The sequence below is a fragment of the Epinephelus lanceolatus genome, chromosome 3 (genome assembly GCF_041903045.1).
Source record: "Epinephelus lanceolatus isolate andai-2023 chromosome 3, ASM4190304v1, whole genome shotgun sequence".
Lineage (NCBI taxonomy): Eukaryota > Metazoa > Chordata > Actinopteri > Perciformes > Serranidae > Epinephelus > Epinephelus lanceolatus.
In genome coordinates, this window is record NC_135736.1 from 37066269 (window position 1) to 37091296 (window position 25028).

At 40.5% G+C, this 25028-nt stretch overlaps 1 protein-coding gene across 10 annotated transcripts in view; it reads right to left on the bottom strand.

Annotated features, from left to right (window-relative positions):
- tenm3 (teneurin transmembrane protein 3) overlaps positions 1–25028 on the bottom strand; it is a 567981-nt gene that overhangs the window by 114749 nt on the left and 428204 nt on the right. For all 10 annotated transcript variants that reach the window (XM_078166323.1, XM_078166324.1, XM_078166322.1 and 7 more), the window contains 7 exons: positions 24198–24262; positions 12754–12873; positions 8066–8149; positions 7092–7216; positions 3669–3924; positions 2333–2434; positions 1939–2133 (listed from right to left, as the gene is read on the bottom strand). In XM_078166323.1, coding sequence (XP_078022449.1) covers positions 1939–2133; positions 2333–2434; positions 3669–3924; positions 7092–7216; positions 8066–8149; positions 12754–12873; positions 24198–24262 — 947 coding nt within the window. The remainder of the gene's footprint in view (positions 1–1938; positions 2134–2332; positions 2435–3668; positions 3925–7091; positions 7217–8065; positions 8150–12753; positions 12874–24197; positions 24263–25028) is intronic.

The window sequence follows — 25028 nt, forward strand, 5'->3', positions numbered from 1 at the left end:
CAAATGATTATTCATCTGTGTAAAATAGTGTGGACCACTTGCGGGATTGCACTAGTTTCAAAGAGACAATAAACACTTTGGTTGTGAAGTCAGACACAAGGAGCACAGGAGATGAATAGATCTGACTGACAGTTTTATAGCAGGGTTTGAACATTGGTGATAATGACTGTTAGTTGACTGGTTTTATCTGAATAAAGGGAACAAAACGTGCGATGTGAGTCCTTTAATCTTTGACATATAATCAACTCAATATGCATGGTTAACTAAAGACAATATAATGAGAATTAGTATAATTTGTAAGAGGGATATTTCCAAATATTTACATTCAACAACAGCACTACAAGGCTTACAACTTGCATATTAATGGAACCAAACTGCTGTCACACAAAGGCGCTCATTGTTCTGATGCTGAAGGTCAGGAAGGGGACTCACACCTGAACCCCAGCCTCTTTAATAGGCTACTCAACAACCAATTCTAGGCTTCTCCTCACTCCACTATGTGCAGGTTAACTCTTTCAGTGCTGCTCTTCACAATACTTTAACTGTGATATTCTTCATAGAAATTTCACATGGCATTTTTGCAATAATTTGCAGATTCAGCAGCTGTAAATGGGATTTAATACACACACACACACATGGACACGTGTAATGTAGGCTCTGTTGTACAGGGCAAATTCTTTCTCACCATCTCCTTCTTTCTCCCTCATATACTCACTCACTAAGGATTAGTGTGATTGAGGATTGAACTAATCTGAAACTAATCTGGTTACTGTCTGCTGTGATATGTCTTTGCATATTTGTATGACAATATATGTATAAACAGCACATGCACACCTTTGTGTCTACATCTGTACACACTCGGATGAGTGTGTACAGAGATGAGTGTCAACCTGTCTTGTAGCATGTCTGCGTAGGTCTGTGTGTGTGTGTGTGTGTGTGTGTGTGTGTATGTGTGTGTGTGTGTGCGCGCGCAGGTGTGTCCAACCAGCAAACAGCAGATTAGTATTGATCAATTCAGATTAAATTAGTGTAGCGAACAGCTTGAAGTCCATCCTAGCCAACTACCTGTCAGCAATTTGACATCAACCATCCATGTATGCACGTATGTGTGCATGTGCGTATGTGTGAGACCGAGAGATTAGAGGAAATTAATTTACCATGTAGCAGTTACGCTATTTTAACAGACTACCTGTCAGCAGCTGCACTTTGAGGGGGGATCTTTGATATTTCCATGCAGGTCAGCGGGATTATTAGCTTGTAAAGTCTATAAAATGCTTTTAACCCTCAGTACATAGCACGTACCTGTGACAAGTACATGTTTTGTGCAGAGAAAGATCATAACATGAGGTGAATTACAAAACCTTCCATTTTTCTCAGTGGGATTATACACCATTTTTCCACTCGGATATGTTTTTTTTTTTTTTCACAGAGCAGCAAAATATCCCTCTAAACCCAGAGAGCTAACAAATTGGGGTATTTTGCCACAAAACCACAAGGCTGTATCAAAGGTGAGTTGCTGAGTAATGTGCACTGAAGCCGAACAAGGCACAATCAAGCTCAGCGCCCCACATCTTCCAAAACACTCCCATTAACATAACAAACAGTTCAATTATCCATCTGATACTACATGACATTTATTAGGTGTCCTGTAAGGTCTTCAAGAGCAATATTTGCAAGTAAAACCAATTATGAATAATTATCCAATAATCACAAATTGCACGGGTGTTTGTGTTTCAAAAGTAAATGTCATGGGTAGCAATAAATGTGTGCTAAATCAATTATTTATGTTGACATTTAATTATGTAGTAATGTCTTCAACAAATTCCAGCATGTCAGTGATGGATAATGATGCAGAGCAAGTGGGCTAAATACTGCCAATAAAATAATATGTAACTAATGTGCCTTTTTGTGTCTGTTCTTGGAGGGAATTAGTCTTACCTTCCTCACAATTATCGCCCTTATAACCAGTATTGCAGATGCAGGCACCCATAATGCAGATGCCATGTCCTCCACAGTGGATGTCGATGCACTGGTTGGCTGGCACGTCGCACTCGGTGCCTTTCCACCCGCTGTAGCACTGGCAGCGGCCACGGGAATACTGGCCATTGCCACTGCACAGCACTGGGCAGGCAGCTGGACGAAACACATGAAGGGAGATGAATCAGTAATGATTAAATCAGACACTTGAGCCTTGAAAGTTCCCCTTAACCTCGCAAAATTTCAATTAGTCAGAGTCTTCATATTTAATAAACGACTTTGTCCATGTTCATGAATGACAAATGACTCTATCTCCCAACAATTACCGCCTCACAATGGGCGTACGTGTGTTTACCTCGAGAGCAGTCAGGCCCCAGAAATCCGGGGAAACAGTGGCATATTCCTGAGAGACAATCTCCGTTTCCATGACAATTTTGAGGACACTCCATAATCGACTCTGATCAAGAGGGAGAGAGGAAGGGAGACAGAGCGAGGGAGGGAGAGAGTGGTGTAAGGGTGTGAGGTAATTGGGTAGGCTGGAAATGCAACTGCACATCTTGCAAAATAACACACACATGCATGCACACAACACTGACAGACCGCTCCTCTGTGGTTGCCGTAGTTACAGCCAGTCAGTCCAATCAACACATTCTAACATCCAATTACCCCGCTGCCTTTCTTTTGCTCTCTCTCTCTCTATCACACACCATTGCTGGCTCTCTGCCGTACCTAAGTGGCAGTTTCCTGCATGCAGACACACTGACACACACAGACACACACACACACTACATTTCAGGCAGAAATTCCAATTGTTCCAAAAAATTTCTAACAGTGACTAAATACTATACTGTGCCTTTCAATGTACTTACTAGTTAGACATTAGGGGTGTAAGTCCCTGATCACACAGAAAGCGTTTTAGCAGCTGGAGGCGCCTTTTTGTAATTGATTTTAATGAGAATGCGGCTTTTTGCCAGCGTTTTTTGCGTTGCAACACGCCTCGTGTTTCTGCGCTCTAGGCGCCTGGTGGTTTTTTTCAAAACACTCTGAGGTTGAAAAACCTTCAGTGAGTGGAAAAATGCCCCACGTCATCTCTTTTTTCTTTATCTTTTATCCCATAGTCCAATCGGATGATATGAGAGGCGGGCCTTCTGTGGTAGTCACGACATCAAGTTTACAGTTGGTAAACACTGGAGGAGAAACTGGTGGTAGTGGTTGCTGGATACCCAGAGCTATATGGCTTGACAATAGACAGCAGGTTGTCAAACTGCCCCTGAGTCATCCTAAAATATGCCTGGAAATGGCCACCATCGAAGTGAAGCTCCTGGACCAACTGGAGGTGGTCCCTGTAATCCACCCTCTTTTTTAGGGTCTCATGTACCCATACAGAGCTCAGTTTCCTTGTGCCCTAAAAAATAGTTGCTGACTGCTTCTCACCCTCAACCAGAGCTACAGCAAGTACCCTCTGCCTGTCCATTTTGGGAAGTAGCTACTAATTAGTATCAAATAACTAAAATAAATAAATAAACATTAGATTGATTACACAGTAAGGTTACAATAAGGAGGTGAGTCCGTGGTTGCCTGGCAACAATAAAAATGGACTGAGTGTACTGTAGATGTGCACTTACAATAACTGACCAATCCAACAAGACATCCAGCATTCACTCTGTTACAAACACACTGCTTTGTCTCACCTATGGCGATGGTATTGTAAGAGACTTGTTCTGTGTTGCGTCCGTCGTTGTAAAATGCCAGATGCCATATTCCTGTGTCCAGGTACTGGATGAAGCCAGCTTCGTGCACGTTCACTGAGCGAGTGTGTCGGGCTCCTACTCCAGACTCTTCCTCGTGTGCACCAGCTGGGTGTGCATGTCCTGCATCGGTGTCACTGAGCGCTCGTTTGTCTTTGGAAATGAGGCGACTGCCGTCCAGCAGCTCCACAAAGTCATACTGGAAGACAAAAATATAGAAGACAACATTACTGTAGAGTAGTGGCAAGGCCTAGGGATAGCAATGGTGGTCAGTCCACCTTAACAACTATCCAGATTTCAATTAAGTCTTTTAAGATTATGTACAACCTCAAGAAGAATGTGGATTTTGGAACCCCTCTGACCTTTTATTCAGAAACACTACCAACACATAAGACACCTTAGTCCATGATGAGCTATCTCAATCATTCAATTCATCAATCAAAGAAATTTGCTTGAAGTATTTATGGGTTTTTAAAGCTTAAGTCCTGATGTTGTAGATTGTGTGTCCCCATGAAATGAAAAATACATTTTCCCAGTTTTAGTCCTGTGTCTCTGTGTTAACTCATCATTATCTCATCAAAATCCATGTCTTTTCTCTTTCTGTTCAACCAGGTTAAACAGTTTCAGATGTTTGATGACTCATCCTGCACTCATGGGTGTTTACAAAAGGTCATCCAATCAAGTGAGACTTTGGGGCGACTACTGAGCCACACTGATCACATAAAACCCGCCATGTGGGACGTAGTGGCTAGCTAACAGAACAATATGGAAAAAGACAGGAAAAGATGTGTGTTTAGATATCAGCAGGCAAAACCTTTGATTTCATTTCCAAAACAATGTGGCAGAGGTCTGATTCATTTATGTCTCAGTGTATAGAGCCAACAGTGAGCTCAGCAGCGGACTCTCCCCTTTTTATTGTTTCGATCAAATGCAAACAATTTGATTTAAATCCCTCCTGTAACTGTGCACTGTTCAAATATTCTGTTTCACAGGGAAATGCGACACAGAACAGAAGCTAAAGACACTCGAAATTCAGTTTCACTGGGATTATAAATTAGCTGGTGTAGTGACATTATGATTCAAGTTGATCTTAAGGCTACAGTGGGTAACTTTTATAAAAAATAACTTTTTTCATATTTGCTGAAACTTTTATTACGTTCACACAGCACAGTGATTGGTTGTTGTTGAACGTGCTGTGTTCTGATTCTAGCAAATGCCATTAAAGGCAGTAGGAAAGGAGGGACATGATTTTTTTCACATACTTTTTGTCTCACGTACGTCTTTCAGAATATAGTGACAGTTTCAGCAACTATATAGCAAATACCAACTGTATCTTAAATTTTTCTGTCTACTTGTTGGTAGTTTGTTGCTGTTTTAAAAACGTTTGAACCTTCTAATCACAAAATTAAATGAACACAGAGTAATTTAGAGTAGCATAACATGTGGTTATGAGCTCAATAACATATTCATATTAGCTCAGTTACTCAGAAAATGCTTTAATACTTTATATTTTTCTGAGCTAAAACAGCTGTAACACAAGATTGACAACACTGAAAATCAACACTAAGAGAAAAAAAGAGGAACTTAGATGGACTGGGTTATGACAAGGACACACACACACAGACACACACACACACACCATTGTCTATTATCTAAAGTGCTAACATTGAGCTGTGATAGGGGTGGCATTGTATGAAGCTGTCTTTTACAGATAAGTGGATTAGTCCCTTGATAGAAGACATGATTCATCACTCAGAGATGTAAGTGTAGTAAAAGGGTACTTTAGGTTTGTAAGAAGCTTATCTGCTTCATTATTAACTATGGATCCATAAAGTGCTTGACCTAGACACACTTGCAAAGTTGCAAAAGGGATTTGGGGTTTTGACATTTTGGGAGGTGGACTTTTTTTTTTCATCACTTTTGGTATTTGTTAAAAGTAGAGAGACCAGATGACTCTGGATGGTTGAGGACAGGCCTCCTTAAACACTGTGTCAGAGATCTGATTTGATAAGATTTCATTCTGGGGACACAGATGAGAACACTGCTCAAGCTTCTGCTCAAGTTTGCGCTGGTTAAATCCCATCTTCAACACAGGGTGTTTATTTAGCAGTAGACTCAGGTGCTGCCTTAGCTTCTGTGAACAACTGTGCCCATTTCTTTTTCATATCATATTGTTCTTTCTCACACAACACCCTCCCTCAGTGTCATGACCCACGGTGGTGTTAGTTTTACCATGACATCTATTTCATGCTGAACTGTCCTGAATACTGATTCCTCTCTGGTTTGCACAAGCTTCCTTCAGTTTTTCTTCTCACAGATATGGCTCTGTTGGGAGTTTAACCTTGTGTGCTCACATAATTTATAGGTGGTGGTGCTTGGTGATTTGAACCCCTTAGCAGAAAACTGTAGCCCTAACAAGTTATTGAGAATCACAAATGTTGCTATTTTAATTGGCGCTGCATTTCTAGTCTTAAGGGCATTGGTTTAGCTGACCAGGGAACTCTAACTGACTCAGATTAATTGCATGTCTTGTCAGGGCCAAGTCATATTTTCCATGTGTCTTTACGGGTCTGCTTTGGTCTGCATGCCGTAAATGTTGTCAGTCACCCATGCTGCAAGTGTCCACAAGGACCTCTATGTAGACGTTCATGTGCAGCCCTTTCATGTAATGCGCAGACTATACGCATAGCAAGTGTGCTGACTTCAGTCCAGCCCAAAACACCGCGGTCAATCCAGCCACAGCTGCCGCACCATAATGAAGTTAGTTTTCCCGATGCAGCAGCACTTCTAAGCTTTAGTTTCACCTGGTGTTGGCAGTAGAAGGACCGCAAGCTCACCTCCCAGCCCTCCCATTTAGTGCTGGGGGCTGGCGTGGACCCTCAGTTTTACTAGGAATGGAACCACGTGCCAACATCTGTCCACTTACAATCAATGTGTAAAGTTTGTCCAACCCTTAAGTCATTGCACATGATGCCAATTAGCCAATCAAATCTGTGCATGTATAGTTTTATAAAATCCAATGTTGGACAATATTTAAGTCTGAAGGGGACTCCAGACTGAAAGAAGTAAGTTTTTTAAAGATATTTTTGTGGCATTTTTGCCTTTAATTGATAGGACAGCTAAGCGTGAAGGGGTTAGAAAGACAGAGGGCATGACATGCAGCAAAGGGCCACAGGCTGGAATCAAACCTGGGCTGCTGCGGCAACAGCCTTGTACATGGGGTGCCTGCTCTATCCATTAAGCTACCGACGCCCCTGAAAGAAGTAGGTTTTGCTTGACGTTTCTTCTTCATAAACTTTATAAACGTCATTTTAACTTGCTTGAACTGTACAAGAAAATGAGCATGTAATTGTTTGTGCAACCAACCTGCGTGTGTGAGGGTGGTAAACCTTTGCGTCCATACACCCCAACAAGAGCATCTCTCTGGACGGAGATGTTGAATTTCAAAAACTGCGGTTGGTCAATGTATAGCTGAGACCTCCAAAACACACCTTGGACAAAAAACAAACAACAAACAAACAAAAGTCAGAATCAGAAATTCAAATCTTTAAACACTCCTTGACATGTTCAGAATATTCCCACTGTGCACCATATATAAATCAATATGCTTACATAAAAACAAAATGAAAAAGTCATGGAGATAACAACACTCATATTTCAGCCCATATTTCAAATATTAGATTATCACTCCACTTTTTCTTTCTAAAAACATGTTGAGTTTCTGCGTTGCTGTGATGACATTCATTATTCATCTGCTGTACATTCTTATCTCCTGGCACTGCTGGCATCATGCAGTATACATATAAATATGTTCCACGCTTTAAACATCAGAATTAATTCTATTGCAAACAGCTAAATATTTAATCTTTAAAACCACTGAAAAATTATTTAGAGAGGCTCAAACACTATGTACATAATAATGTCATTATACAATACCACCAAAATGCTTTGACAGTCAACTTCACATTCTTAATGATCACACCTCATGGCAGAACATTACGTCCTACAATACTATGAACTATTATAGTAAAACTATATGGCTGATGTCTGTTGTAGTGCCTATTTATGGTAGCCCCACATTCAATTAACACATTCAACACAGAGAGGTACTTTGGTTTTGTATTCTACCCCCAATGATCTAAATGCAGTGGCCACAATCATAGATCATATTGTTCAATCATACAGAATCATACAGTTCAATCAACTAGTTTTAGCTTAGGGCACCTTATAAACTCGGGACTAAGCGTCTTATGCTTTTTTGTTTTTTGGAAAACTTTATACTGTCTTTACAAAGTGGCATCACAGGCTTATATGTGTGCATGTATGCCTGTGTAACTCACCTGGTGGGACATCTTGTATGGCTCGTCTCCCCACATCCACCTCTCCTGTGTCTATGGTATTGTTCTCTAGAAGAAACATTTTACCTGCAGAGGGAAAAAGTGATAAAACAGAGTTCAGAAATGTCACTGGTTAGTTACACATTTCAGATTACACGTACAGCATCTGAGGTCTCCGTGCAGAAGAGTGCAGTCCTAGGAACAGCTAAGATACTGTGCAGAACCCTAAAACTCCAAAGCTAGACATTAGACATTAGACATTTTCTTGGCCTGACTTTAAAAATGTTTTTGAGTTACTTGTAATGAAAACAGCAAAAATGCCATTGATAGACACATGCTTTCATAAATAACATTGCTTCACCTACTAGGTTGTGCTAAGTGAATACTGTCCTAGATATCCTGGGGACTCTTTGGCCACATGGTCTTGAGACAACTGAATTGATGCCTCAGTGTGTAATCCCTGAAAAGGCTCACTTTGTGCTCTGTCTTTATAAGGCTTATGCTATGTGTGCACAAAGGTGTCTGGTGGGCTCTTAACCAAAACATCAGAGACATTTTGGGTCGATGGCAATGCATTTTACCATAATATTCAAACTGTACTGTCTGCTTGTATCATGGCTAACTCAGACATCGAAGGCCACATCAACTGACTTAACCATCTCAGCTATAACTCTCCAACATGTTGTCAAGCAACACGTCTATGAAAAAGTTACTATCCCATGGGTTTGAATGGGTTGAATTTCAATTTAGTAAAAGTTTGGGTGAAGTTCTAGCCATGGTAAATTTGAATACTTCACTCACAGTTATCTCAGAAGGGAACCAGACCTTTGTCACTGCGACTGAACCCAAACAGACCTGCATTTATTTTTTAGTTTCTTTGTTTCTTTAGTTTATGTCCAGGGTGTGTTTATGGGGCTGGAATTGTTCCACCACTGTTCAGTTTGTAATATCATAGGCCTTTCCTGTTCATAACACTTCACTTTAACAGCTTAAGCCTTGGCAGTAAACCAACACTGACTCAGACGTGCATGCGTGTGTGTGTGTGTGTGTGTGTCTGTGTGTGACATTCTAGACGTTAAGCGCATTTGTTAAACTAATACGAGCTGCAACATATGACACAAGTCTTCAAGGCGAGCTCAAAGGTGCTCACATCCATCTTTCTTTCTAATACACAACTGGCCTCTCTTTTTTGTACTGTAATGAATGGGCTTTCTCTCTGTTTCACACGCACGCACGCACGCACGCACGCACGCACGCACGCACGCACGCACGCACGCACACACACAATGTCATAGCAGGAGCAGACCATTTTGTTTTTAAGTTCTTCAGAAGCAACTGAGGACTAACAATGTTCAAGAGAGTAAGAACTTTATTCTGCTTTTAATGTATTTCAGTCAATTCAATCTGACCCATGAGGGAAAGCTGCCATCAGTCCTGTTACTCTTTTTTTAGCGTTAGTTATCTCCTGAGAAAGCTTCAAGTTCATATGGCAGTGGGGAGGTTATTTAATAAAAAAGAAAAGCTGGCAGGTCTGTTAGGCCGAGATGTTTAATGGAAGAAAAAAAAAAAACAGGCTATTCTACACATTTAAAGAAAAACATCTGATGCAAAAGCACACATCTACACCATTACAACACAACACACACCACTCAAAGTTGTGTCCTGGACATCACTTTTGACAGTCTGGTGTCCTGAGGGCTGTCAATTGAGCTGGCTCACATTCTCACTCCAACTTCGTCACATATCATTGATTGATCATGGAACTTCCACGTCCAGATATGACGTGAAAGGTACCCTGGGTGTGTTGGTTGTTGACGTTCCGGGATGCTGTGTCAAGTTCTGCCTGTTACATGCATTGTCTTCTTTCAAAATACACGTCTGTCTTCACAGGAAATTTAATGTTTACATACGGTCTCTTTCGAAATAAATGCACTACGTCAGTACAGCAACGCAAATTGACATTTTTCTGTCCTCCAACAACTAACGCACGGGGTTGGGTTTAGGCAAAAAAAGCACAGGGTTGGGTTTAGGAAAAAAGAACAGTGTATGCCTTTACAATGTTACGGGACGCAAACACCGCTCTCCTGGGTGAAAGTCGGTGTTTGTTGGACCCATCCATCACCACTCCCAGCCACCCTACTTGGACTTGTTTACCCTTAACTTCCGTTCTTGTCCCGCCACCTTTTCACGCTGATGCCGCAGAGCACCGTTAAACTCTAATGGTGACTGGTCGTGTATCATGGCAACATTAAAGGATGTCTTTTTTCGTCAGTGTCTGACGCTGCAAGTCACTGCTCAAGTGCTGGATTTCGACGGCTTTGTATTGAGACAAAGTTGATGGGTCTTGGAACAAACCTCAGCAAAAGATACTGTGCCATGTGTCCCTCTGTCCGTGTAGGTACATACAGTACAGCAATATCTGTAGTATTATCTTGTATAACACCAGCTGTTTATTGATGTTACAGCACAACTTGTGCACTTTAATTTGTGTAAAAGTCAGTCACAGGAGCATCTTGAGGGTGCCTTGATTCACCAGCCTGACACAGTACTTCCCACTGAAGGAGTCTACCAACAGATAATGTTGATGAGTACCAGTTCAGGGACACTCAAGTGCAATCAGAAAACTACTGTAACTTGAAACTAGTTTAAGCCCAGTCAGGATAAAACTGGGTAGGTGTAGAAGCTGCAGAATAAAGGAAAGAGCTCCTAAGGACAAACTTGGACTGAAAAGAGCGATATTAATACTACAAAACTGAATCTGCTGGAGGTGTGTGTCCCCCAATGGTAAATCCTGGTGACTTAAGATATTAATAAAATCTAATAAGCAAATTCAAAGATAATTCTTTTCCCTGCAAGAGTACATAAATAAACTCCCAGTGAAAACACTTTTAAATAAATGAGAGAGCACATTATTCAAACTTATATATAAGATATGAAGTCGTTGTAAACAACAACCTGGACAACAGCGAACATATGTATAAAAAGTGTGTGTGTATAAACCAAGGGTGCCTATGTGCTTTCACATGTTTTCTTTTATTTCCTACATTCTAATGTTTACTTTACTGATGCCATTTGTGCATTGTGCAGTGGTGAGGTTATTTTATTATTAACAAAGAATCAATTTACTATTATATTTCATGATGAATCATAACTACAAAACTGCCACGGTTCTGTAATAATTTAAAAGCATCTGGGTTCATTAAAACCTTGTGCTGTTGTTACAAAATGCCCCAGTTAACCCAATTGGACACATCCCATCACTGTTAAAGTGACAGTAAACTGAAACCTCAAATTGTTAACGGACTAGAATTACTGCCTTTGCGGTTTTATGCCTCGGCAGCTAGTTTATGACTATCCAGACTCATACGTAGCCATTACAGTTGACAATGTTTCAAATATGGATGTTGCTGTAGAGAAGCTACAAAGTCTAAAACGTGGATGCTTCACACACATCGTCAACCCGCCAAAGATCTATACAATCAGCCGAGTACAACATGGGCTCCCAAGATCACCAATTCAGTATCTGATGTAATATCTCCCCTCATCTCCCTGAGTTATGACGTTGAGTAATGGCCATTATGATCCTATTAGACAACTGTGTGAAATTTTCAACTAAACATGCTGTGTGAAATCACAGTGTCCTTGACCTTTGACCACCAAAATCTTTTCAGTTCATCCTTGAGCCCAAGTGGACGTTTGTGTCAGATTAAAGAAAATCCCCTTTAAGCGTTCTTGTTATACAGTGTTCATGAGAATGGGACAGACCTACGGATGAACGGACAACCCAAAAACATTATGCCTCCGGCAATGGAGGCATAAAAACATGAGCAGTGAAAATGTCTGGGTTCAGACTATTTCATGCTGCTTACATGTTACATTTTACAATTCCTCTTGATCTGCAAAAGACAGACAGAAGCTCACATCTCGGGAAAACAAAGCCAGTCAGAGACTCTCTAACCTCTGATACTCTGCTGACTGGCAGATGGTAATATCAGGTAAACACTGCAGGCTATACTGTGAAAGGATGTGTTCATTTCAAGTCGATAGTGTTCGAATTACCTGACAGGATGCAGAGAGGGAGTGTTTATTGGCAATCATTTCTACGAAGAATTAAATTCAAATACACTGATTATGTAAAACCCTTTGGGAGGAAACATAACGCTGCACGTTTTTTAAAATCTACATATCAAACAATGTTCTGTGCCAATGAATTTTGCAGATATGTTTATAGTGAATTGATTTTCCATGATATATGTGAACCTGGCCTCCACTTACATAGTCAAACACCATGTATAACTATCCTGCTCCGTGACCTCTGCGCTCTTACTTTTGCTGCGGTAAATCAACATCACACTACTTCCTGCATTGACACTGGACATAAATCACAACTGCATATTAGTTGCATGTGAATTTAATTATTAGCAGACAGGGGGTGGTCTGCAGTACTGCAGTGAGAGGATGTGTGAAATTTCAATACTACAGCAGGATGAGGTTTCCCTCGGGCACCTCGAGTGATTTCTAAATTTCTGTTTGAAGCTAAATGACTTTCTCCTTACAGCCTCACGAATACTTCAGGTCTCAGTAAAGAAACTTAAACTGGAGCAAACATCTTTTGGCCAACTTTTCCCATATCCATTGTTGCTTTTCCTGTCAGAGGAAAGGATCAAAAAAGTGATAAAGTAGGAACTCACCATTGTCTGTAGACACCATGAAGGTGTTTGGAGTTGTATCTCTTCCCCCTCCTCCATTTTCAAATGCTCCATATCCCTCGCTCTCCTGAAGCTGCCAGTTTAGGCCAAACAGGTGCATAGCTAGAGACGAGGAGGGAGAGGAGGAAGAGAGAGACAATAAGGTTTGTGTATAAAATGAAAAGGAGGTAGATATGAAGAGGGGAGGAAAAGAATGGTGGGAAAGGGAGGACAGTGAAGAGAAAGACAAAGGGAAGATGGGGTGATAAAGAGGTAAACAAAACAACAATAAATAATGTGTCTATCTGGGTCACTAAAAGACAAAAGAAAAGAGACGTGAACGTGTACGTGTGTGTGTGTGTGTGTGCGTGTGTGTGTGACTGGTTGCATGTACACTCGGGGCTGTGTGAGGCATACTGAACACAGGCAGTATGTTTTTGGAAACATGAATAGCGTCTACGATGCTCTGAGGCTAGATACGCAAATTAGGTGGTAACTGCACAAACACACACACAAACTGAAGCCCACATTGAAACACATACAGTTTAAATAAATATAAAGCCACACACGACCATTACAACCAATTTCCCTCTTTCTCTCTCACACACGTAGTACCCAGGGAAAGATACAGTGGATTGTGTTAGCATCAAAGGAAGCCTCCAGCAGCTAATCTGACATAACACAATATAACACTCACCTCTGCCACCTACGTGCTTACTCTCTTTCTATATCTGTGTGTGTGTGTGTGTGTGTGTGTACGCCCGCCCTTGGGCTTGTAAATAATCTGCTCACTTGTTATCTCCCTCCCCGTCCTTGCATCTCAATTGAGATATAAGCAGATTTTTCTGAGGCCCCAAAATCAAATTGGTGTAAACTAAACTGAACAGAAACATCCACACCCACGGAGCCCATTTTTATTCATTGCCACACCTCCTTGCTTAAACTTTCATTCACTCCCATATTCTGAATTATGCTGACTGTCTGGTGAAGAACTGCAGAGCTGATGTGGCATTTTGCAAAATGAAGCTGCAGAGGGGGACTTTGGTTTTCTGCTTTGCCTTGTCAGTCCAACAGAATTACACACTGCAATTTAATAATGTGGGCCGTTGTCTGAGTTTACATTGAGTTATCCATATCACACAGCGTGGCCCACTGTTTCCAGTCTCACTCTGCCGGTTTCAGGCACAAATGAAAAAATGATCTTCAACACAAGCAAAAGTACTGTGTATTCACCAAAAGTGTCTATGGAGTTTATTTCTACAGGTTTCTTCTAGACAGAAGTTTAAAGTCTGAAGAAGTTAAGGACCGGTGAAAAGTTTGTCCTGAAGGTGGCGTTAAAGGAAAGACTACTGAGCGATTAAACATTTAAAAGGGTATATTACGGATTCCTACATAATATAGTATGACCTTTCCTCAGGAGCTCTAGCATACATCGTTTAGAAATGATGCCTCAATTTCTGTTTGTATAACTTAAGAGACAAAATGTTCTCCCCAAATGAAGGAGAGATATTCAAGAAAAACAGTATGTTTTTGAAACTGATGTTGTAAATCTGTGCTCCAATCATAGAAAGCTCAGCTGCATAATATGCAACTTCATATTATGAAGCGCTTCCTAAACTAACAGCAGCTTCCACTTCTGAAGCACTGTCATGCCACTAAATGTGCACCCTGCAGCTGCAACCTGCAACAAAACTATCCACTATGTTGCCATTGCAGAGTGACAAAACAAAAATCATCCATCATTAACCATCATTATTTCATTATGTTTTAGGGACATAGCAAAGAACAAATCATATGTAAAGAAAGCATGAGACATGTCTGGGCTTCAAAGCAACACAATTTACTTGTTAATCCATCTGTAAAACACCACAATCAGCTGTATGGTGAATTCATGATGGCCAAGAGGAGTAATGCTTCTGACGTCGCTGTACCATTAACACCGTCCTTGTCCAGCGTCAACTCAGACATTCATAACATTGTCGCTGCAGCATGTCACAATACCTTGACTGCAGTAAAAAGAAACACATGCAGCGGATAGGCATCCACAGGAGATCCACTGAATTCAGGTAAAGAAGAACCTTATTTCAAGTCTTATTTTAATGCAAATATTTGTTTATTAGCAGGAAAGTAGCACAAGGTGAAAATAAAAGCAGTGCTCTGATGATCAAATTTTAAAAGTAAAAAGTTTTGGTAGTTTTATTCATATTTTGCTTCAAGGAGAGGCACTGTTAATAAGGGACAGTCTTATTTTGATGCAAATATTTGTTCATTAGCAGGAATGTAGCACGACATGGAAGTGAAAGCAGCACTCTTTATTCAAAGGTGAAAGTCTAAAACAAAGAGTAATCGTGATTAATAATTGTGATTTCAACATTGATCAAAATAATCGTGATTATCATTTTGGCCATAATCATGCAGCCCAATGCTTAAGGACTACAAAGAGAGAGTCTGTGTGTCTTGCTCCTATGTAGGGGAGGTAGTGAGGCCTTCTTCATGTCTGTGCCCAGGAGCCCATTGTCTCATAATCCGCCCATGTCCCAATGTGCAGCTGAGTACTCTCTAAGTTACCCAGAAGTAGGTTTCTTCCTTTGTATTACCTCACACCCTGATACCACCTTTGAGTGCCACAGTACAATAACATTAAACAGTTCATAATTAGCCAATCGCTTTAACATTGTCATAGTATCACAGTAATATTGCATCAACAACATACAGTTCACAGTTTATGCTGTGGGACACAGGGGACAGCTTTGGTTCTGCTGTATGCTCGAGCTCACCCTAACACATGGCAGCTCACAGGACTTATTAACAGAAAAACAGCATTTCAAAACAGAGGCCTGGCCTGTACAACAGCCCGTTCAAGGCACTGCTTAATGATACAGGATTTGGAGTCCACTACCAGCACGAGCATTAGTGATATAGTGAGCTCTCATCATGTGCCAGGATTTAATGTCCTTTATATTAGATCATTTCCACATCAGCCAAAACAAACAAACAAAACAGAGGATCAGTGTGTCATTCTAATACATTTGGGAGCCTTTAAGCAGAGCACAGACCACCATGGGACACTAGAATATAACAGACAAATCCCCCGTTATTTTACATCTGAGATAAGTTAGATCTTGAGAATGTAAGAAGGCTCACGTCCCCTAACAGTGCCTGACACAGAGATGCTACAAAGATCTAAAGCAGCGACCTGTTTTTGTTTGTTGAAAATGGAAGAACACATGAAGAGTCTGGACTGGATTCCTCACACAGCAAGATATAAGAGAGACTTGTGTCAAGGACCAATTACTGATTCAACTTGGGAACATTTAGTGGGAACGCACACACTCGCACACACACCGACTCCGCACACACATACACACCTCTCTGCCTCATTAAATTAGAGCCATGCTGTGCTAGCACGTTATCCACAACCCCTCCTGGTGAGGACAGGAGCAAAGGGTCATGGGAGAGTGCTGGCTAATCGACAGGAGCCTGTGTGCATGTGTGTGCGGATGAGTGTGTGTGAGGATTAATGGCCATGGTAACAGTCACACTAGAGTGGTTATCTCTAACAGAACCTTTTTAGGAAATTTGGGAATTAATAGAACATTTCAGAGAAATTTGGTGTCGGTTTTAAGGAGGGTAAAAAATAGCTGAGAGCTTGGTTGAAAGCTATAAAACCATATAGATTGTTGCTACATGGAGGTCACGCTGGCATCAGCTATATACCCATCCGCTCTAGAGGACAGGTAGTGTAAACAATTAGTGTGTAACCTGTCAAGTTACTAACAAGTCCCCAATATTTTCTACTCTTCATAAATATTAATATGATTGTCAAGTTGAAACTGTGATGAGAAGCAGAAGCTGGAAACCATCCTGTAGAAGCTTTTTCTGGAAAAAACCCTGCAGCAGGAGAACCAGTTGGATCAATAGAAGATGAACTATCCTACTGTGTTCAAAGCAGGACTGGAATCAGAAACCTAGCGCGCACTGTCAGCCTTTACTGCGTCCATTCATAAGAGCAAAATGATCCCAGTTCAGCCCCGATAATCCGACTCACAGGGAGGGACCGCAGCGGCCTGATTCACCACTTTAAAAGAAGGAAGTGTGTAACCTGGCAGAGGAATCTGTTTCACTTCTTTTTTATGTTTTAGTCATACTGCTATATTCACAGGTGAAGCTGGTGAAAATGACTCATCCCCTGAAGCGTGTGTGCTCAAAATGGTGTGCAGCAACTATAAATGCTGACGGAAGAAAAAATGCTCCCATCACATAATGTAAAGCTGCTACAACATCCATCGCCCACATGCACGCACACACACACAGGTGTTTTTACTTATGTTGCCTGATTAGACTTCATCTCAGTTCTGTGTGTGGGTGTACAGAGTGTGCTCAACAGAACTTTGTCAAAAGCAGACTGCGGAGGAAAAGCACAGGTGTAACTATTAACATCAGTGATGGCTGCATCCCATTTCAGTGTCTAATGCTGCGTTTCAGTTAAAGTTGGAGGTCGGAATTTCCTGGTTGAAACTTCCAACTTACGCTCTCCAAACATTTCAGGTGCACAAAGCCAAATGCAAACGAAAAGCGTGTCTGACCGTGACAAACTGATGTTTCTTTGGCAATAGTGCACATAATTGTACTCTCAGCAGTGCAGCCTTCTCATATATAAACGAAACAGAAGAAAAACGACACATGAGGTAACATACACCATTATATGTTCTTTATGCAGCACTTTTATACTTTGAAACATATACATACATTATACCCCCTCCCCTGTTGAATGAAATATGCACTTCCATTTGTGCTGCTATTGTTGCGTTATGTCAACTCTTTCTTCATAGTATTGGAATTCATTTGTCCCAAGATTTCAACTTTGAGTTCAGAGTTGTCTGGAACGCAGCATAAGACTAACAAGGAAGCACGTAAATGGGCTGCAGCCATTATTAACACCAGTGCTTTTCCCGCTGTGACAGGTCAAAAATGTCGGTTGTGTAAAAGGTCTCCTGACATCTCCCTCTCTCTGCTGTGTATTTTCTTGCACCGGATGGGGCCACTTCCACCTTTATCATTCTGATTTGTTACATGGAAAGTGAAAAGTTATTCCAGTCTCCTGAGGAACTGCATCCATATTGGATGATTCTGCACCTCGGGATTTATGTCCACTGCCAACGCTAAATGCCAATGCAGGAAGTATTGTGCCCTTTATACAGTGTAGCTGAAACTAAGATGGTGGAGGTCGGAGTAGTGGATGTCTGTGTGGCATGTCAGAATTTCTAGAAGGAGGCTGAATTTTGAATCCAGTCACAGAGCTGAAATTAGAGGAATACTTCAACCCCAAATCACCATTTTCTTATCAGTTACTCACCACATGTTATATTGAATTGGGAATGAAACACTGTTTTTCTTGCACGCCTCCACAGTGAATGGAGAATCCAAAAATTGAGAAAATTATTAATGAACTGAGTTCACAGGAGGCCGTGTTAACAACAGCAACACTGTACCAAAACATCTGTGAACAAACTTGCAGGTACAAAATTCATCCATGCTGAGGTGTTTTAAAGAGTGATGTTTTAGCAAAAAAACATGTGTTTGGGAAGTACTGAGCGTACGGTTGGATTAATAAGACTTGTATTATACTGCATGAGTTGTGTGGGAGTTTGTAAATGGATGTTTTGATATTGTTTTGCTGTTGTTAAACGTGGTCCCCTATGGCTCTAATTCTTCAACAATGTTCACCTTTTTGAATATTTCTTTTACCGTGGAGACATGCAAGGAAAACATATTTTCTTCATGAATTCAACATTACATGGGGAGAGTAACTGACATACAAGTGATCATTTCGGGGGTGAAGTATTACTGAAATGTTGGCCTTTGTTTTGTTAAATGTAACACTGTTCCTGTCCCTAAATTTAAACAAGTGATTTAGATGCCTAGCCTTAACCCTCCTCAATGTATTTTGTTGCCTGACCGAAACATACCTTAACCATAATGTATTTGCCAGCAGGTGTTGCCCAACTTCAAACTCGGCAGAGGTCGAAGCAACCTCAGTGAGTGAAAACACCTTTGTAGGTGTGCAGATCCTTTAATGAAGCTCAGCACGAGTTCAATCAGGAAGACTTTCTTTGTGCTCATCCTTCTTTTCCTCCCACTGCTTCCTCTAATCAGCTGACTATGGGTGTTCACTCTTCTAGTTATCCAATCAAACTTCGCCACAATCTCTATCAGCCAATCAGGATGCTACTGCAAAATTTTAAATCTGCTCTCTCCTCTGCTGCTGTCAGCTGTCATTTTAGGCAGAATTGTCACGCCCTCCTCCACTCCGTTCATCTCCAGCCATCGTATCCAGAGTCCAGGACAAACTCAAGAAAGGCTCATTCCTCTACTCATCCAGATCATCAGCACTTCTCCATCTTCTTTTCATCTCATCTTCACCGCCTCTACCACCACCACCATCTAGATCCTGGGGGGGTTCCCTATTCGACTATGGATTTATCACCCTCCTGAAATCATACCATCTCTATGGGGTGTGATCGCTAAAGACTTTCCACATTTTCATTCTTATGTGCACATGTTAATAAATATTCTTTTAACTATAAAAATCTGAGTCTCTCCTGATTTAAATATATATGAACATTTCTAATATTTTTACAGAATATGCATTATTCACTGATCTCATCTGATAATCTGATTGCCCAATCTAATTGTCTGATGGATAAACTTATTGTGTTATGAGACAGCAGACAATGGGCTGTAAAGCTCTCCAAACTGCTAACTTTAATTATCTGCAATATGTATATAACTTCCTTGAACATATCAGCTGACCCTAAAATGAGTGACATCACTATTTAAATATCAAAATATTTCCCTGATTATGATGCTGTTTGTGTGCACAGGTGAGATGATATAATACAGGAGGCATAGCCATACAGCAAAGAATGTCCTTTCTTTAAGAGTAAACTAAAGACCACAGAACAATAAAAAAACTGAGCCTTTATATAAGTAGATTTACTTGAAAAGCTCATTTACCATGATGTACTAGTTTTTGTAGAATTACAATTAAATTATAGTTGACATCTATGACAAATAAGAATTGAAGATATAGTTCTACTGTGATATCAAGAACCACTTGCATAAAGCACAGGTCAAATTTAATTGCTATATCAACATTCATCTGAGCCGTACCAATATTCAGCCCATCTCTATGCCTTTGAGCTATGTTTTGGACACACATGCTGAACAGCAGGAGTCCTACGTGACAGAGGTGCTTTGCATTTCTGACACCGTGTCCTTGTAATTTTACAAACTACTGACATGGCGGATTCATAAGAGATTAGAATCAACATCTGCTAATTATTTCAAATCATTACACTGTAGCTCCCAAAATGATACTAGACCCATGGCAATATAGCTTAGGCCTGTATGCAAATGTTGCAAATGAAGGAGGTATAAGCTAATTCCTGGAATGATTAAAATGAAGCGGTATATCCTGACTCACACTGATGGGAATAATTAGATGAACTGGTTTCAGAGAAGTGTGGGCGAAGAAAAAAATCATATTTTTGTTAAAGTACTGAACCGAAAAAGACTTGAATGAATGAATTTTACAAAATCATTAAAAATCAGCACACCCCAGTGGGAGTCACAAAGGCACATTCATTGTAATGGGTTTACTGAATAGGGGCATAACAGGTCTCGTAGCTGCTGAGTATTTGCTCGATGCAGGGCCTTGTTTTATGGGGCTCACCGTGGCTCAATTAGTCACAGAGGGAGGTTTTATGTGTGTATGTGTGTGTCTTTGTTAACACAATGTTGCCAGTTAGCATATAAACTCAGTGACTAGAAAAAAAAAACAGCAACTCTGGATCATCCCTTCATATTTGCATATGTGTAACTACCGGTGCATGCATGCAGCATCTAGTCCATTTCAACGTGTTTTGCATGTGAGCTATTTATTAATTAATTAATGGGCTTAGAACGTGATCTGACAGACTTTGGGAGAGGAGCCAGGAGGGACGGTCAGAGCATCAGCTCAGCCATAGAGCTGTCAGACATTTGCAAAAATGCAAAACTTGTCTCAGAAACATTTCTAAAGCTCGTTTCAGACATTCACGTCAATGTGTAAATGAGCTGCTAATTTTAAATGTTGGCTTGTTATAAAAAGAAACCACACTAATTTTTCCATTAAAGCCAAATCAAGAATCAGACTAGAGAGGATTTATTTCCACTGCAATACAACAGCATGCACCTCAAATCTAAATAGAGTGCATACACAATAAAAGAAAGGCTAAAGCTCACACACAGTTTTAAATAGTCACGTAAGACAGATATAACTTTTTTCTTCCTTTGCAAAATGAAACTATCAGTATGCACATAATTCTGAAAACGTAAAGACCCAGACCCTGGAGGCAGATCTGATTCAACATTTGGAAGAATTTCCATGCCTTTATGATGTGTCGTCTCCAAGTTAAAATACGTAGTTTGTTGACGTCACCGCATTATTTGGGGCTCTGTCGGCGAGGGCTCGGTGGAGAAATTTTGTGGTGTGCACACACAGGTCGTAACGCAGCTGGCGAGACTCCCGATGAAAGAAACACATGTCGGCAGGTATGAACACTCAAAAGATCAAAAATAGTCTCCGCGGAGCAAAATCAGGGTGAAAATCGTGTAATGTGAAGATCTTTATATGACAGCTGTGTGTACTGTTTTGGTGGAAAGATTCAGTTTCTGATTCAAGATAACATGGTTTTGAGTGCAGTGTTTAGTTTCATTCTGCAATAGATTTTTGGTGTTTTCACAAAATGGTTTCCTCTCCTCAGCTTTGTGTTCAGACTTTTGAGAAACTGAGCTATAGTTTTAGGAAACGTCTTTAAACAATTGGGAAAAACTTCAACGTTATCTCTTGGTCTGCTGTCTTCACACGATACTGTACCACATTTTTTATTATTCATCAGTTCTTAGGCACAAGAAAAAAACCCAACGTCTTTTTAAAAACCCTTCCAATGCACCAGATTTAAACTGGAGTACGTGCTTTCATTAGGGACTTCTTCCTTTGTGGTGTAGGGCATTTAATACAGTATATGTCCTCTCCCCACTCTTGATACTCTGTAACAGACCGTACAGAAATACAAAACACATGTGCCTCTGCACCCCTGTGTATATGTTTCTCAGTGTGCATGTGCGTGCATATGTGTGTTTATATGTTCATGTGCTCTTGTGGATCTCTTGTATGTGAATAGCCATGTAGATTTTTGCTGTGTGTGTGTGTGTGTGTGTGTGTGTGTGTGTTCTTCCATTTAAGTGAGACAGATTCGTCTGTGTGTGTGTCAACTTTAAACAGATGCTTTGAATGAAAAAAACATCTTTCTAACAATGCTACATGAGGGAGCCCATGATACAAGCACACACACGTGCACACAAATACTCGAGCATGTAACAACGAATTTACCCCTTCACACACACACGTGGACTAGCCTGTGGCAAGAGATCTCCAAGTCCAAGGACCACCTGAGCTCCAATCATAATTGCTTCTGTTCATTGTGGGAATCGTTGACCTTTAGAAAAAATACCACTCTTCCTCCCCTCTGACTCTTTTTTCTATCATTCCCTCCCTCTCTCTTTCTCTCAAGGCTTTTTAAGAAGAATATCACTCGCACACAATCTAACGGGGAGCAAACTGCCCTTACAGTTCTAAAGCATTGTAGGAAGGAAGAGAAAGCACTGAAGTATTTTTCGTGACTACAGCTGTAAATGCGATGCCTCCATTGGGATTTTAAAGGCTAATACTAATTAGTTTTTTCTTTCTGGACTGAAGCCTGCTCTTACAAAATATGTTGGGTGGCTTCTCAAGTTTCAAATTCAAATTTTCACAACCAATGTAAAAGCTGTTAAATTTAAGTGCCCAGATATAATGCATATTCCAAATTGTGTTCTCGTCAGCCTCTGAAAGAGCGGGATGCTCCCCATGGGTCACTACTTTTATGCAAATGCAGACGCCTGTTGGTATAAGCTGTTAGCCAGACGCCTCCAGTGAGTCCAGCAAGGTTGAGGAAATTAATGACTTCAGTGGCACACTCTTAGAATAAGTCTGGATGACTTCACATTCAAGTCTATCACAAAAGTAACGTCTGCAACACAACCATCGAATTAAAAAATGATATATTTTATTAAATCAATTCGGAAATCTGATGTAGCATTTCTCACTTAATAAAGTAGAGCAACACAGTCTCAGTCTACTCAGTGGTTTTAAGGGTAATTTTTCAGAGTTGCCAACATTTGTAATTAAGCCAAATATTAACATTGTAAGATGATGTAGATTTCCACTGACCCACAGTTAATTTTGGGTCCAACGTAATTGTATCCTTACTGCCTTGGGTGGATCAAAATCACAGTGAGGGGAAGGGTTACCTTACTTATGCAAAGGCTGTTACAGGACAATTTAAACATTAAAACTGTGTTATAGATATAACATTTAGTCACGAAAGAGACTAAGGTAATTATGGGTGTATTAAAATTGCATTTTTAAGGGGGTGTTTTGCACACAGACTAATGCCTGGAAAAAAATCTGTGAGAAATGCTACAGAATCTATGTCCTTCTGTCTTGTGTTAAAATAACACATTTCATCACCGGCTTTGTCAGGTTCATCTAAAACTAAATAAACCTGACAATGAACTCTTTGAGTTATTACTCTAAGAAGATTCCTGCCTTTCATCAGCACCCTGGGAGTAAAGTGCACAAAGCATTCCTACAATTTGATGAACTACATATTTGTCTGTCATCACTATTATGCAGGTTTCTTCTTATGAAGAAAACGACTTGAGTTCCTAAATCGATATTTTATTGTTACATAAAAAAGAAGTGTAATGGAAAAAAAATGATCATGTGACCCATTTTCTTGATTCTGATGGAGTGATGTTGAAAATCTGATAGCACAGCTTGCCAAGAGTACAACATGGCTTAATGTATTATTAAAACCATGTTTCCAAAGAGGATTCCAGCTATAATTTACCGTAAAATCTGCACGACATATTATCCTACACATCACCTATAGCACATCCTGGAACATAGTGGCGAGGGCGGGGGAGAGAGGGACGAATAAGGCCTGGAGAAAGGAAAATCCTGGCAGTCTGGTTATCTGATGGGCTCATACCACAGAGTGAAAACTAACGCATGCAGCAACAAGAGTACAAGAACGGCTGATACAGAAAGAGCCAGAGAGGGAAGGAAGCTGGACAAGATTGGAAGAGAGATGAGGTGGGATTAACAATGAACAAAGCAGAAATAAAAGTCTTGTTTGTCATCCTGCACCTGGGCTAAACTAACCCTTCAGAAAAATGTGGGTACATGTATTCACAGCACGGATTTGTGTGTGTGTGTGTGTGTGTGTGTGTGTGTGTGTGTGTGTGTGTGTGCGCAAGAGAGATAAATAAAAACATAGAAAAGGTGTGTGTGGTCTTACCTATGCAATAACAGAGCAGGACAGAGAGCAGTACAGATAGTCCTACTGCACTGAGGGCTGTACACCTGAAATAAACAAACAAACAGAAGATTGTTGTTGAGTTGCTTTCACCATCAGTATTGCTTTGACCCGAAATAACCTTCACAATACAAAAAACATCCTCTAGATTTATTATTGCAGTCTCAACATTGTTGCATTCTTGATGTATGATCAGCCTCCGCAATACACTCTATTTGCAAATGACTATGGTGTTTGCACGATGGCCCTTTTAATGAGTCATTTTACCATCAGTGCCGTGGTATTTAGTCTTAAAAGTCTCCTGTGCAAAATGAAACTAATGTTTCAGTGGAGAAAATATTTTTTTCAACCAATTTCTGACCATTCTCCTGATGTCACTGCACATGCTACATCCTAGCAACCCAAGCCCTCATCCCATGATTCTCTCCAGCAACATGCCAAAACTACACACACACACAACTGTGGTCTGCCTGACTGCAGCTTTAGTGTGCTGACATTAGAGTTATGGACGTTTGCACATAGCATTGTCACACTGCACAAAAGTGAAGGCACACAAAATAATTCAGCTAACACACTATTACTATTAGCCAAAAACTTTCCAGTCTTACAATGATGTTAAAGCAGAAACATACAATGATAGACTGGACAAACAATTACAAGTCAACTGCTCTTTTGCTGCTGCGGGAATTGCTCATTTCTCGAGATGTCACACACAGAAAAAAATCCCTGGATGCTCTTGTCGGAAAGCTAGCAAAGCTCACAACCAATTAGATGGCAGCTGGCTGGCAATTGGCTGCTGCTTTAATGGCTGCA